The sequence below is a fragment of the Coregonus lavaretus genome, assembly GCF_964263955.1.
Source record: "Coregonus lavaretus genome assembly, chromosome: 25".
Classification (NCBI taxonomy): Eukaryota; Metazoa; Chordata; class Actinopteri; order Salmoniformes; family Salmonidae; genus Coregonus; species Coregonus lavaretus.
Window position 1 is genome coordinate 35,840,356 of NC_140012.1, and position 12,683 is coordinate 35,853,038.

The following is a 12,683-nucleotide window of genomic DNA, read 5'->3' on the forward strand; positions in this document are numbered from 1 at the left end:
ACCATTACACTGCCTGCCACTGTGCCAGTTATTCATGTGTGACCAAGCAGACTTACTTAGCGGACTGGTTCTTACCAGAGTTACTGTATCGGTAGACTGGTTCTTATCATCTGCAGTGTAATGGTCATTGGGACAGGATGGACTGGGTTCCTCTCTCTGCTCCTTAAAGCACGATTAAACAATCAAGGACAGGTAGAGACTGGCAGGAGCTTGCCTTGCACCCCACCGCGCTTCCTTTACAAAGGGCCTGGAGTTTTTCCTAAACCATAACCTGGCCAGGACAAACAAGGGCCCGGAGTTTCCCTTGGCCAGGACATGCTTCAGTCACACCATCCTAAATCTGTAACTAGCACAGTCATTCCTCTGAGTAAGATCAAGTTGCCCCTAGAAATGGACAAACATGAAATACAATGCAATTGCAACAAGTGAGTTCTAGCCCTTAAGCCAAACCTTTCATATCCTCCACAGGTAGGCCCATCTCGCGACATCTTCTCCCCACTCTTGGTGCCTCTCCCCTGGAGAGGACAGATGCGGAGGCAGCCTCTCCGTCTTCCTCCTCAATGGTGGCAGGGCCCTCCACACTGTGGTGTCTGGCAAAGCGGAGGAGTAGGAAGGCGGGCTCAGGGAACATCTTTGGCGGGGTGAGTTTGATATTATTTAGGATGTGGATATTCAGTCAGCAGATCTAAAGGTAAAGTTTCAGCATAGGGATTGACAATGGTTAAGGTAAGGTTAGGGTTAAGGAGGTTTCTGGTAAAAGAGGATGTGTTCTCACTTCTCAATTACTTAACTGGTTAAAAACAGGCAAAATAAATACAACTGCTAATTATGTACAGTGGGGAAAAAAAGTATTTAGTCAGCCACCAATTGTGCAAATTCTCCCACTTAAGAAGATGAGAGAGGCCTGTAATTTTCATCATAGGTACACGTCAACTATGACAGACAAATTGAGAATTTTTTTTCCAGAAAATCACATTGTAGGATTTTTAATGAATTTATTTGCAAATTATGGTGGAAAATAAGTATTTGGTCACCTACAAACAAGCAAGATTTCTGGCTCTCACAGACCTGTAACTTCTTCTTTAAGAGGCTCCTCTGTCCTCCACTCGTTACCTGTATTAATGGCACCTGTTTGAACTTGTTATCAGTATAAAAGACACCTGTCCACAACCTCAAACAGTCACACTCCAAACTCCACTATGGCCAAGACCAAAGAGCTGTCAAAGGACACCAGAAACAAAATTGTAGACCTGCACCAGGCTGGGATGACTGAATCTGCAATAGGTAACCAGCTTGGTTTGAAGAAATCAACTGTGGGAGCAATTATTAGGAAATGGAAGACATACAAGACCACTGATAATCTCCCTCGATCTGGGGCTCCACGCAAGATCTCACCCCGTGGGGTCAAAATGATCACAAGAACGGTGAGCAAAAATCCCAGAACCACACGGGGGGAACTAGTGAATGACCTGCAGAGAGCTGGGACCAAAGTAACAAAGCCTACCATCAGTAACACACTACGCCGCCAGGGACTCAAATCCTGCAGTGCGAGACGTGTCCCCCTGCTTAAGCCAGTACATGTCCAGGCCCGTCTGAAGTTTGCTAGAGTGCATTTGGATGATCCAGAAGAGGATTGGGAGAATGTCATATGGTCAGATGAAACCAAAATAGAACTTTTTGGTAAAAACTCAACTCGTCGTGTTTGGAGGACAAAGAATGCTGAGTTGCATCCAAAGAACACCATACCTACTGTGAAGCATGGGGGTGGAAACATCATGCTTTGGGGCTGTTTTTCTGCAAAGGGACCAGGACGACTGATCCGTGTAAAGGAAAGAATGAATGGGGCCATGTATCGTGAGATTTTGAGTGAAAACCTCCTTCCATCAGCAAGGGCATTGAAGATGAAACGTGGCTGGGTCTTTCAGCATGACAATGATCCCAAACACACCGCCCGGGCAACGAAGGAGTGGCTTCGTAAGAAGCATTTCAAGGTCCTGGAGTGGCCTAGCCAGTCTCCAGATCTCAACCCCATAGAAAATCTTTGGAGGGAGTTGAAAGTCCGTGTTGCCCAGCGACAGCCCCAAAACATCACTGCTCTAGAGGAGATCTGCATGGAGGAATGGGCCAAAATACCAGCAACAGTGTGTGAAAACCTTGTGAAGACTTACAGAAAACATTTGACCTGTGTCATTGCCAACAAAGGGTATATAACAAAGTATTGAGAAACTTTTGTTATTGACCAAATACTTATTTTCCACCATCATTTGCAAATAAATTCATTAAAAATCCTACAATGTGATTTTCTGGATTTTTTTTTCTCATTTTGTCTGTCATAGTTGGCGTGTACCTATGATGAAAATTACAGGCCTCTCTCATCTTTTTAAGTGGGAGAACTTGCACAATTGGTGGCTGACTAAATACTTTTTTTCCCCACTGTATGCAATTGATTTACAGTAGGTAAACAGCTGATCGTGCACATACATTTTAAAAAATCAATTTTGATGTCCCCCCCAGGTGAATCTGTGTCAGCTGCAGGAGTTGTTGACGGCGGCTGGGGACCAGGATGCAGAGCAGAGGGCCCAGCTGGTGTGGGGCTACAGGGACGAGGCTGAGCTGGTCCAGGCCCTGATGGGACTGAGGACCAGTGGCCAACGGAGCGGACTCAGGGTGGAGGGGAGAGACACACTGGGGCCTCGCTGGCTCCGGGCGTTTAATCATCTGAGGTGGGTTTCAGTAATATGTGTGTGTGTGTGTGTGTATACAGTACCAGTCAAAAGTTTGGACACACCTACTCATTCAAGGGTTTTTCTTTATTTTTATTATTTTCCACATTGTAGAACAATAGTGAAGACATCAAACTATGAAATAACACATATGGAATCATGTAGTAACCAATAAAGTGTTAAACCAATGAAAATATATTTTATATTTGACATTCTTCAAATAGCCACCCTTGATGACAGCTTTGCACACTCTTGGCATTCTCTCAACCACACACACACACACACACACACACACATACACACACAGTGTGGAGAGGGTGACATGGAAAGACACAATGGGACCACGCTGGTTACTGAGGTTGGTCAGACTCAGGACACACACAAAGCTCTCAATGTCCTCACATTCTCCACACTCTTGTACGTATACACACACAGACCTGCTGAGAAAGCTGCAGATTTCTAAATCATGAAGTCACAAACAAGAGATTTAAAATGTCTCATTAATCCTTCATAACGTCCTCACACAGCACAATAACTCCCTGGACTTTGTGGCTCTTTAATCATTTGACCTAAATAATATTTCAACAAAGGCGTCCTGTGGCTTGTTTCTACAGGATTGATGAGAGTTGGAGATGGAATCTGAGATGGAGTCTGGAGCAGCTCACAGCAGCCCACACACACAGCCACGGACTCCTAAGGGCCTCATAGGAGCTACAGGGGTCACAGAGGTCTTAACCAAGGGCATGCAGGGGCTCCTGAGAGGCCAGCCAGACCAGAACCACTACTGAAGAAGGGAGGGGAGCAGTGATGACAACTTAGCAATTTTGTTGCTAGATTTAGCAACGTTTCAGACTACCCTGGCAACTTTTTTTTCAAACAGCACCTAGCAGGCCAGCCAAGCAGCACAACAACCTGGAGAGAGCTGGAGAGAGATGCCTAGCGCACACATCATTATTTGAGTTAAGTTGCTTGTTCAATAAGATAGCATATATACCTTGTTATTAGCTTGTACCTATAATTGTTGAACAGTTAGGTAGCATGTTAACTAACTACCAATACACTGCTTAAAACTATAATTGTTCAGAATGTGTAGGTTTACTAGTTAATAAGAAAATAAATAAAATGTAATTGTTCAATAATGTGTAATTGTTCAATAATTCAATGTGTTATATCTGATCATATAAAATGTGTTGTGTTTATATTACTTTAAAAAAATAAAAGTGATAATAAACAAACAAATCTAAACTAACAAATGTCAAATCATATTTGTCGCCGAGATGGCAAGTTAATTTGAGTAACGTTATTGTGTATACTACGTAATGACGCAGTTTTACGTTATTACGTAATGACATCATCACGCAATGACATCACAATGTCATTTAGCAACTTTTAGCAACAAATCGACCTGCCTCTAGCAACTTCCCCTGAAAATGAGTTGGCAACACTGGAGGGGAGAGCGACCTGGAGAGGTACCGCCACCGCATCCGCCACTGACGGACACACAGAGGAGTAGGATGGCGTTGCTGCCCCTAGTTTTTCCCTTTCCCCCGCTAATGGCTGAAGTAAGGATAAGGGGATGGGAAGCTGGTCCTTGATCTGTGGTTAGGAACAACTTCTATGTGGAGTATTGACTAACCCTAGTTCCGAGTGGGACAGATGTCTGTGTACATTTTGAGACAGAGGAAAGAAACTGTCAAAGACATTGTACCTTTCTACCGCTCTGTCCAACCAAGATACAGATACATGAAGAACAAACTGGATCTACAAGATGGGGAACACTTGGAGATTTGATGGCCTCTGTTGTTCCAAACACTCTTGTTGTTTGACTCTTCAGCACTGAGTGTCACGTATCAAACCTTGAACCAGACATGTCAAGATGCATCAACAGAAAGAAAGTAAAGGAAAATTAGTTGATTTAGACGTTCTAGGTAGAGCTGCTGTTTCCCCCTTTTGCACACACACAGGCTCTCAGTAGAGCTTGTGGCGCTTAACATTTTAGACAGGTTTCTACTCGTAAACCAACGGCATCAGCAGCAAGCTAGCTCAGCTGCACAGTCATACCGTTTTATCTTTTATTTAACCTTTAACCTTTAGTAATGCTGAGACCACGGTCTCTTTCGCAGATGACTCCTGCATGAACACATCAACAATGACACTATACACATCTATATACACAACAGTTACACAATACATGAAAAGCACACACAAAACACAAAAAGCAAAACACAATCATATGAAACAAACACATTCTTCAGCAACAAATATAAAAAATCCTTGGTTCTCTATAGAACTTTCAGATCGTGTTAAAATGAGACATCAGGCCTGGGCCAAAAGAAAATAACAGAACTCTTCTGTGGCTCGCCCGCCACAACTATAACGTCTCCACGACTGAACTGTGTAATGACATACACCAGCACCATTATATACAGTATCTCCGGTATAACCAATCAAGAGACTACCCATCTGTTCCAATTCATTCCCTAACCCTTCAAGGTTTCCAGATTTGTAAAGTGTAGACAATATGGTGGAAGTTCAACTACTACACTGCTTATACCTATCCAGACCCTTTGGAGCTGATAACATCGGAGGGTTAGCTTCAAGGGGAAGGGAGCGAATTGGCACCGGCAATGAGGCTCCATCCAGAAACAACCAGGTTATGGTGAATTCCAGATCTATCCTTAGCTCTTACTCCCTGGTCACTCCTGTAGATCAATGGCTGAGTTTACACAGACAGCCCAATTCTGATCTTTTTCCCAATTATTGGTCTATTGGCAAAACAGATCAGATATTTATAATTGGGCAAAATAATCTGAATTGGGCTGCCTGTGTAAACACATCATAAGAGTATTGGATAGGTGGAGGCAATATGCCCTCCTGGAGAGCTACTATGCGTCTGCAAGCTTGATCTGATTGAATCTAGGCCAATATTAAAAGGTTCTCCAACCCTCTTCCTGGACAGCTACCCTCCTGTAGATTTTTTGCTCCAACCCCAGGCTTGATTAGCTGAATCATTAGCCGATACCTAGTATCTTTTCAGGAGGAGGGTGGTGGGAGGCCTTGATTAGCTTAATCATTAGCTGATACCTAGTACCTTTTCAAGAGGAGGGTGGTGGGGACATGATTAGCTGAATCATTAGCTGATACCTAGTACCTTTTCAGGAGGAGGGTGGTGGGGGGACTTGATTAGCTGAATCATTAGCTGATACCTAGTACCTTTTCAGGAGGAGGGTGGTGGGGGGCCTTGATTAGCTTAATCATTAGCTGATACCTAGTACCTTTTCAGGAGAAGGGTGGTGGGGACTTGATTAGCTGAAACATTAGCTGATACCTAGTACATTTTCAGGAGGAGGGTGGTGGGGGGCCTTGATTAGCTTAATCATTAGCTGATACCTAGTACCTTTTCAGGAGGAGGGTGGTGGGGACTTGATTAGCTGAATCATTAGCTGATACCTAGTACCTTTTCATGAGGAGGGTGGTGGGGGGCCTTGATTAGCTTAATCATTAGCTGATACCTAGTCCCTTTTCAGGAGGAGGGTGGTGGTGGGGGGGGCTTGATTAGCTGAATCATTAGCTGATACCTAGTACCTTTTCAGGAGGAGGGTGGTGGGGACTTGATTAGCTGAATCATTAGCTGATACCTAGTACCTTTTCAGGAGGAGGGTGGTGGGGGGCTTTGATTAGCTTAATCATTAGCTGATACCTAGTACCTTTTCAGGAGTAGGGTGGTGGGGGGACTTGATTAGCTGAATCATTAGCTGATACCTAGTACCTTTTCAGGAGTAGGGTGGTGGGGGGCCTTGATTAGCTGAATCATTAGCTGATACCTAGTACCTTTTCAGGAGGAGGGTGGTGGGGACTTGATTAACTGAATCATTAGCTGATACCTAGTACCTTTTCAGGAGGAGGGTGGTGGTGGGGGGGCTTGATTAGCTTAATCATTAGCTGATACCTAGTACCTTTTCAGGAGGAGGGTGGTGGGGGGCCTTGATTAGCTTAATCATTAGCTGATACCTAGTACCTTTTCAGGAGGAGGGTGGTGGGGGGCTTTGATTAGCTTAATCATTAGCTGATACCTAGTACTTTTTCAGGAGGAGGGTGGTGGGGACTTGATTAGCTGAATCATTAGCTGATACCTTGTACCTTTTCAGGAGGAGGGTGGTGGGGACTTGATTAGCTGAATCATTAGCTGATACCTAGTACCTTTTCAGGAGGAGGGTGGTGGGGACTTGATTAACTGAATCATTAGCTGATACCTAGTACCTTTTCAGGAGGAGGGTGGGGGGGGACTTGATTAGCTTAATCATTAGCTGATACCTAGTACCTTTTCAGGAGGAGGGTGGTGGGGGGACTTGATTAGCGAAATCATTAGCTGATACATTTACATTTACATTTTACCTAGTACCTTTTCAGGAGGAGGGTGGTGGGGGGCCTTAATTAGCTTAATCATTAGCTGATACCTAGTACCTTTTCAGGAGGAGGGTGGTGGGGGGACTTGATTAGCTAAATCGTTAGCTGATACCTAGTACCTTTTCAGGAGGAGGGTGGTGGGGGGACTTGATTAGCTTAATCATTAGCTGGGGGGGGGGGGGGGGGGGTAACAACAGAACTTTCAGACTAATGTATCACGTAGAACAGATACATCAACCTCCGTGCTGAACAGATATGATTGTCTGTCAGAAGAGGAAATTGTCAGCTCTGTTCTTTTTCTATTTGCAACATTCAGAACATTTCACACCCTCTGAGCTGACTTATGATAAATGGTTTCTTCTCTCTGAACATTCGCCCTCTGGCGGACATTGGAAGGATTTTGCGGAACAATTTTAATGATCGGCATTCCTTTAAAATAAATCAACCAAGTCTGCCTCCCAATTCTCCGCCCTCTCAAGAAGTCAGCACTTGCACACTCCCGGTCATGGATTTAAAAGCATGTGATTGGTGTAAGAATTGTCTGGAGTGAGTTTCCACGATTGCTAAATCCATGTGAGAATGTGTGCAAGTGCACGCTACTAGCACACTTTGGGAGAACCGTAGAAAATCATAATGCAGCTTATGAGACAAGACAAGTACAAGAGACCTTGATAATGGAATAGTACAATTCTTTATATATTTCATTCTTTAATACATGACATACAATTTTTACTGTACATCAGTGGAGGCTGTTGAGGGGAGGACGGCTCATAATAATGGTTGGAATGGACTAAATGGAATGGCATCAAACACATGGAAACCATGTGTTTGATGTATCTGACACCATTCCACCAATTCCGCTCCAGCCATTACCACGAGCCCGTCCTGCCCAATTAAGGTGCCATCAACCTCCTGTGCTGTGCATTGTCAATACAATACATCAGTAGAACAGTTTGGTTGCTACAGCAGGAAATATACATTTAAATAAACAAAAATGTAAACGTAATAAGACATGAGATGTGAGGAAACAAGCATGACAGGCAATGCGCGTATTTGACAGTACATTGCAGTCGTCCCCTAGGGGGCGCCACATGGCTGCCATCACATGCAGATGCCCATACAACAGGCACTGTTACCTGGTTTATGTTCAGTAGGCACAAAATGGAAGAAAAGTGTCAGAAAAGGAGTGAAATCAGAAGGTACCATCCGGCCTTGTCCAATAATAAATGCTTATTTTTGTTTTCTGTTGAAAAACATTTTCTCACGGTGTGCACTAATGAACATGGCCCAGTTCAATCTGCAGTTCAAATTTCAATCCCAGTGTGAGTAGTTAGTACCACCTGTAACCTGGCCCTTCTGTCATAAATCTGGGTTAACCAGGCTAACACTGCACTCATGAAGTGAAACAACGGTGAATGCTGAGTTCAGTCTTGTTTAACCAGGCTACTTCAATCAGGCTCAGTGGAGGCTGCTGAGGGGAGGATGGCTCATAATAATGGCTGGAACAGAGCAATGGAATGGCATCAAACCATGTGTTTTTTTTTTTTCAAACCATGTGTTTGTATTTGATTCCATTCCACCGATTCTACTCCGGCCATTACCACAAACCCGTCCTACCCAATTAAGGTGCCACCAACCTCCTGTTGTCAAGCTCTTCTGGGTCAAAGGAAGACACTAATTCAAATAAGGCCCAAAATTCTGAATGTCTGACCGCAGCATACATACATACATACACCATACGGTTGCAAAATTACGGTAACTTTCACAACATTCCTAGGTTTTCTGGAGGGTAAAAGCAGGAAATCCATAATTTTCCAACCAGGATTTCTGAAAAACCTAGGAATTTTGGGAAGGTTAATGGAATTTTGCAAACCTAATAGGACATAAAGAATATAGTTACAAATATCAGGACACTTGACTTCTTATCTGCTTGCTAGCTACAGGCCATACCTTTCATGGTAATGTCATGCTTCAGTGTCCATGACCATAAGAGATACTAGTAAGGCTGTAACTTGGTAAGGAAAGTGACGAGTTGGGGCTAAAATGTTTAACCTTAGGTAAAAATATATTCTGTGCACTTGAATTTCAGGACGGATCGGACTACCATATGTTTACATTTTGTAACGATAGAAAAAACGGACTTGATCAGTCACTGAAGGAGAATGCTACAATAAATAGAACCATCAATTGGCAATGGGAACCTGTGCCGCAGTGGGAGTCTTTCACAGTTTTGCATCTTTATAATCATCTTTCAGCCAACTACCAGTGCAGGGCTACCCAACCGTCTTAACATACCATCCTTTTTCCCCCTTTTATATTTATTTATACAGTGCATTCGGAAAATATTCAAACCCCTTCCCCTTTTCCACATTTTTTTACTTTACAGCCTTATTCTAAAATGGATTAAATAAAAACATTTCCTCATCAATCTACACACAATACCCCACAATGACAAAGCCAAAATATGTTTTTAGAAATGATAGCACATTTATTTCAAATAAAAAAACAGATACCTTATTTATATAAGTATTCAGACCCTTTGCTATGAGACTCAATTGAGCTCAGGTGCCTCCTGTTTCCATTGATCATCCTTGAGATGTTTCTACAACTTCATTGGAGTCCACCTGTGGTAAATTCAACTGATTGGACAAGATTTGGAAAGGCACACACCTGTCTATATAAGGTCCCACAGTTGACAGTGCAAATCAGAGCAAAAACCAAGCCATGAGGTCGAAGGAATTGTCCGTAGAGCTCAGAGACAGGATTGTGTCGAGGCACATATCTGGGGAAGGGTACCAACAACTTTCTGCAGCATTGATGGTCCCCAAGAACACAGTGGCCTCCATCATTCTTAAATGGAAGACGTTTGGAACCACCAAGACTCTTCCTAGAGCTGTCCGCCCAGCTAAATTGAGCAATCAGGGGAGAAGGGTCTTGTTCAGGGAGGTGACCAAGAACCCGATGGTCACTCTGACAGAGCTCCAAAGTTTGTCTGTGGAGATGGGAGAACCTTCCAGAAGGACAATCATCTCTGCAGCACTCCACCAATCAGGCATTATGGTAGAGTGGCCAGGCGGAAGCCACTCCTCAGTACAAGGCACATGACAGCCCGCTTGGTGTTTGCCAAAATGCACCTTAAAGACTCTCAGACCATGAGAAACAAGATTCTCTGGTCTGATGAAACCAGGACTGAACTCTTTGGCCTGAACGCCAAGCATCACGTCTGGAGGAAACCTGGAACCATCCCTACGGTGAAGCATGGTGGTGGCAGCATCATGCTGTGGGGATGTTTTTCAGCAGCAGGAACTGGTACGACTAGTCAGAATCAAGGGAAAGATGAACGGAGCAAAGTACAGAGAGATCCTTGATGAAAACCTGTTCTAGAGCGATCAGGACCTCAGAATGGGGCGAAGGTTCACCTTCCAAAAGGACAACGACCCTAAGCACACAGCCAAGACAACGCAGGAGTGGCTTCGGGACAAGTCTCTGAATGTCCTTGAGTGGCCCAGCCAGAGCCCGGACTTGAACCTGATCGAACATCTCCGGAGAGACCTGAAAATAGCTCTGCAGCGACGCTCCCCATCCAACCTGACAGAGCTTGAGAGGATCTGCAGAGAAGAATGGGAGAAACTCCCCAAATACAGGTGTGCCAAGCTTGTAGCGTCATACCCAAGAAGACTTGAGGCTGTAATCACTGCCAAAGATGCTTCAACAAAGTACTGAGTAAAGGGTCTGAATACTTATGTAAATGTGATATTTCAGTGTTTTATTTTTAATAAATTAGCAAACATTTCTTAACCTGTTTTTGCTTCGTCATTATGGGGTATTGTGTGTATATTGCTGAGGGAAAAAAAATATTTAATCCATTTTAGAATAAGGCTGTAACGTAACAAAAGGTGGAAAAAGTAAAGGCGTCTGAATACTTTCCGAATGCACTGTATAAGAGCATTTGTAAGAGACATTCGTTCTGAATATTGACACTACACAATCTCATTCTTTACTCAACGCATCTCCTCTCCCTCTCTCTATACCTAACCAACTTATTTCTCTACCCCTCCTCCCTCTCTATACCTAACCAAATTATTTCTCTACCCCTCCTCCCTCTCTATACCTAACCAACTTATTTCTCTAACCCACCTCCCTCTCTATACCTAACCAACTTATTTCTCTAACCCACCTCCCTCTCTATACCTAACCAACTTCTTTCTCTACCCCTCCTTCCTCTCTCTCCCTCTATACCTAACCAACTTCTTTCTCTACCCCTCCTTCCTCTCTCTCTATATATATACCTAACCAACTTCTTTCTCTACCCCTCCTACCTCTCTCTCTATATACACTGCTCAAAAAAATAAAGGGAACACTAAAATAACACATCCTAGATCTGAATGAATGAAATAATCTTATTAAATACTTTTTTCTTTACATAGTTGAATGTGCTGACAACAAAATCACACAAAAATTATCAATGGAAATCAAATTGATCAACCCATGGAGGTCTGGATTTGGAGTCACCCTCAAAATTAAAGTGGAAAACCACACTACAGGCTGATCCAACTTTGATGTAATGTCCTTAAAACAAGTCAAAATGAGGCTCAGTAGTGTGTGTGGCCTCCACGTGCCTGTATGACCTCCCTACAACGCCTGGGCATGCTCCTGATGAGGTGGCGGATGGTCTCCTGGGGGGATCTCCTCCCAGACCTGGACTAAAGCATCCGCCAACTCCTGGACAGTCTGTGGTGCAACGTGGCGTTGGTGGATGGAGCGAGACATGATGTCCCAGATGTGCTCAATTGGATTCAGGTCTGGGGAACGGGCGGGCCAGTCCATAGCATCAATGCCTTCCTCTTGCAGGAACTGCTGACACACTCCAGCCACATGAGGTCTAGCATTGTCTTGCATTAGGAGGAACCCAGGGCCAACCGCACCAGCATATGGTCTCACAAGGGGTCTGAGGATCTCATCTCGGTACCTAATGGCAGTCAGGCTACCTCTGGCGAGCACATGGAGGGCTGTGCGGCCCCCCAAAGAAATGCCACCCCACACCATGACTGACCCACCGCCAAACCGGTCATATTGGAGGATGTTGCAGGCAGCAGAACGTTCTCCACGGCGTCTCCAGACTCTGTCACGTCTGTCAGGTGCTCAGTGTGAACCTGCTTTCATCTGTGAAGAGCACAGGGCGCCAGTGGCGAATTTGCCAATCTTGGTGTTCTCTGGCAAATGCCAAACGTCCTGCACGGTGTTGGGCTGTAAGCACAACCCCCACCTGTGGACGTCGGGCCCTCATACCACCCTCATGGAGTCTGTTTCTGACCGTTTGAGCAGACACATGCACATTTGTGGCCTGCTGGAGGTCATTTTGCATGGCTCTGGCAGTGCTCCTCCTGCTCCTCCTTGCACAAAGGCGGAGGTAGCAGTCCTGCTGCTGGGTTGTTGCCCTCCTACAGCCTCCTCCACGTCTCCTGATGTACTGGCCTGTCTCCTGGTAGCGCCTCCATGCTCTGGACACTACGCTGACAGACACAGCAAACCTTCTTGCCACAGCTCGCATTG

The 12,683-nt window shown here is 44.5% G+C and overlaps 1 protein-coding gene across 1 annotated transcript in view; it reads right to left on the reverse strand.

The window, feature by feature from the left end:
- Window positions 1–3,425: 3,425 nt before the first annotated feature.
- Window positions 3,426–12,683, reverse strand: part of LOC311100895 (phosphatidylinositol 4-kinase type 2-alpha-like) — a gene marked incomplete at its 3' end in the record, with an annotated part of 23,501 nt that continues 14,243 nt past the window's right edge. Inside the window, exon 8 of the mRNA XM_084141885.1 lies at window positions 3,426–3,434. Coding sequence (XP_083998011.1) covers window positions 3,426–3,434 — 9 coding nt within the window. The remainder of the gene's footprint in view (window positions 3,435–12,683) is intronic.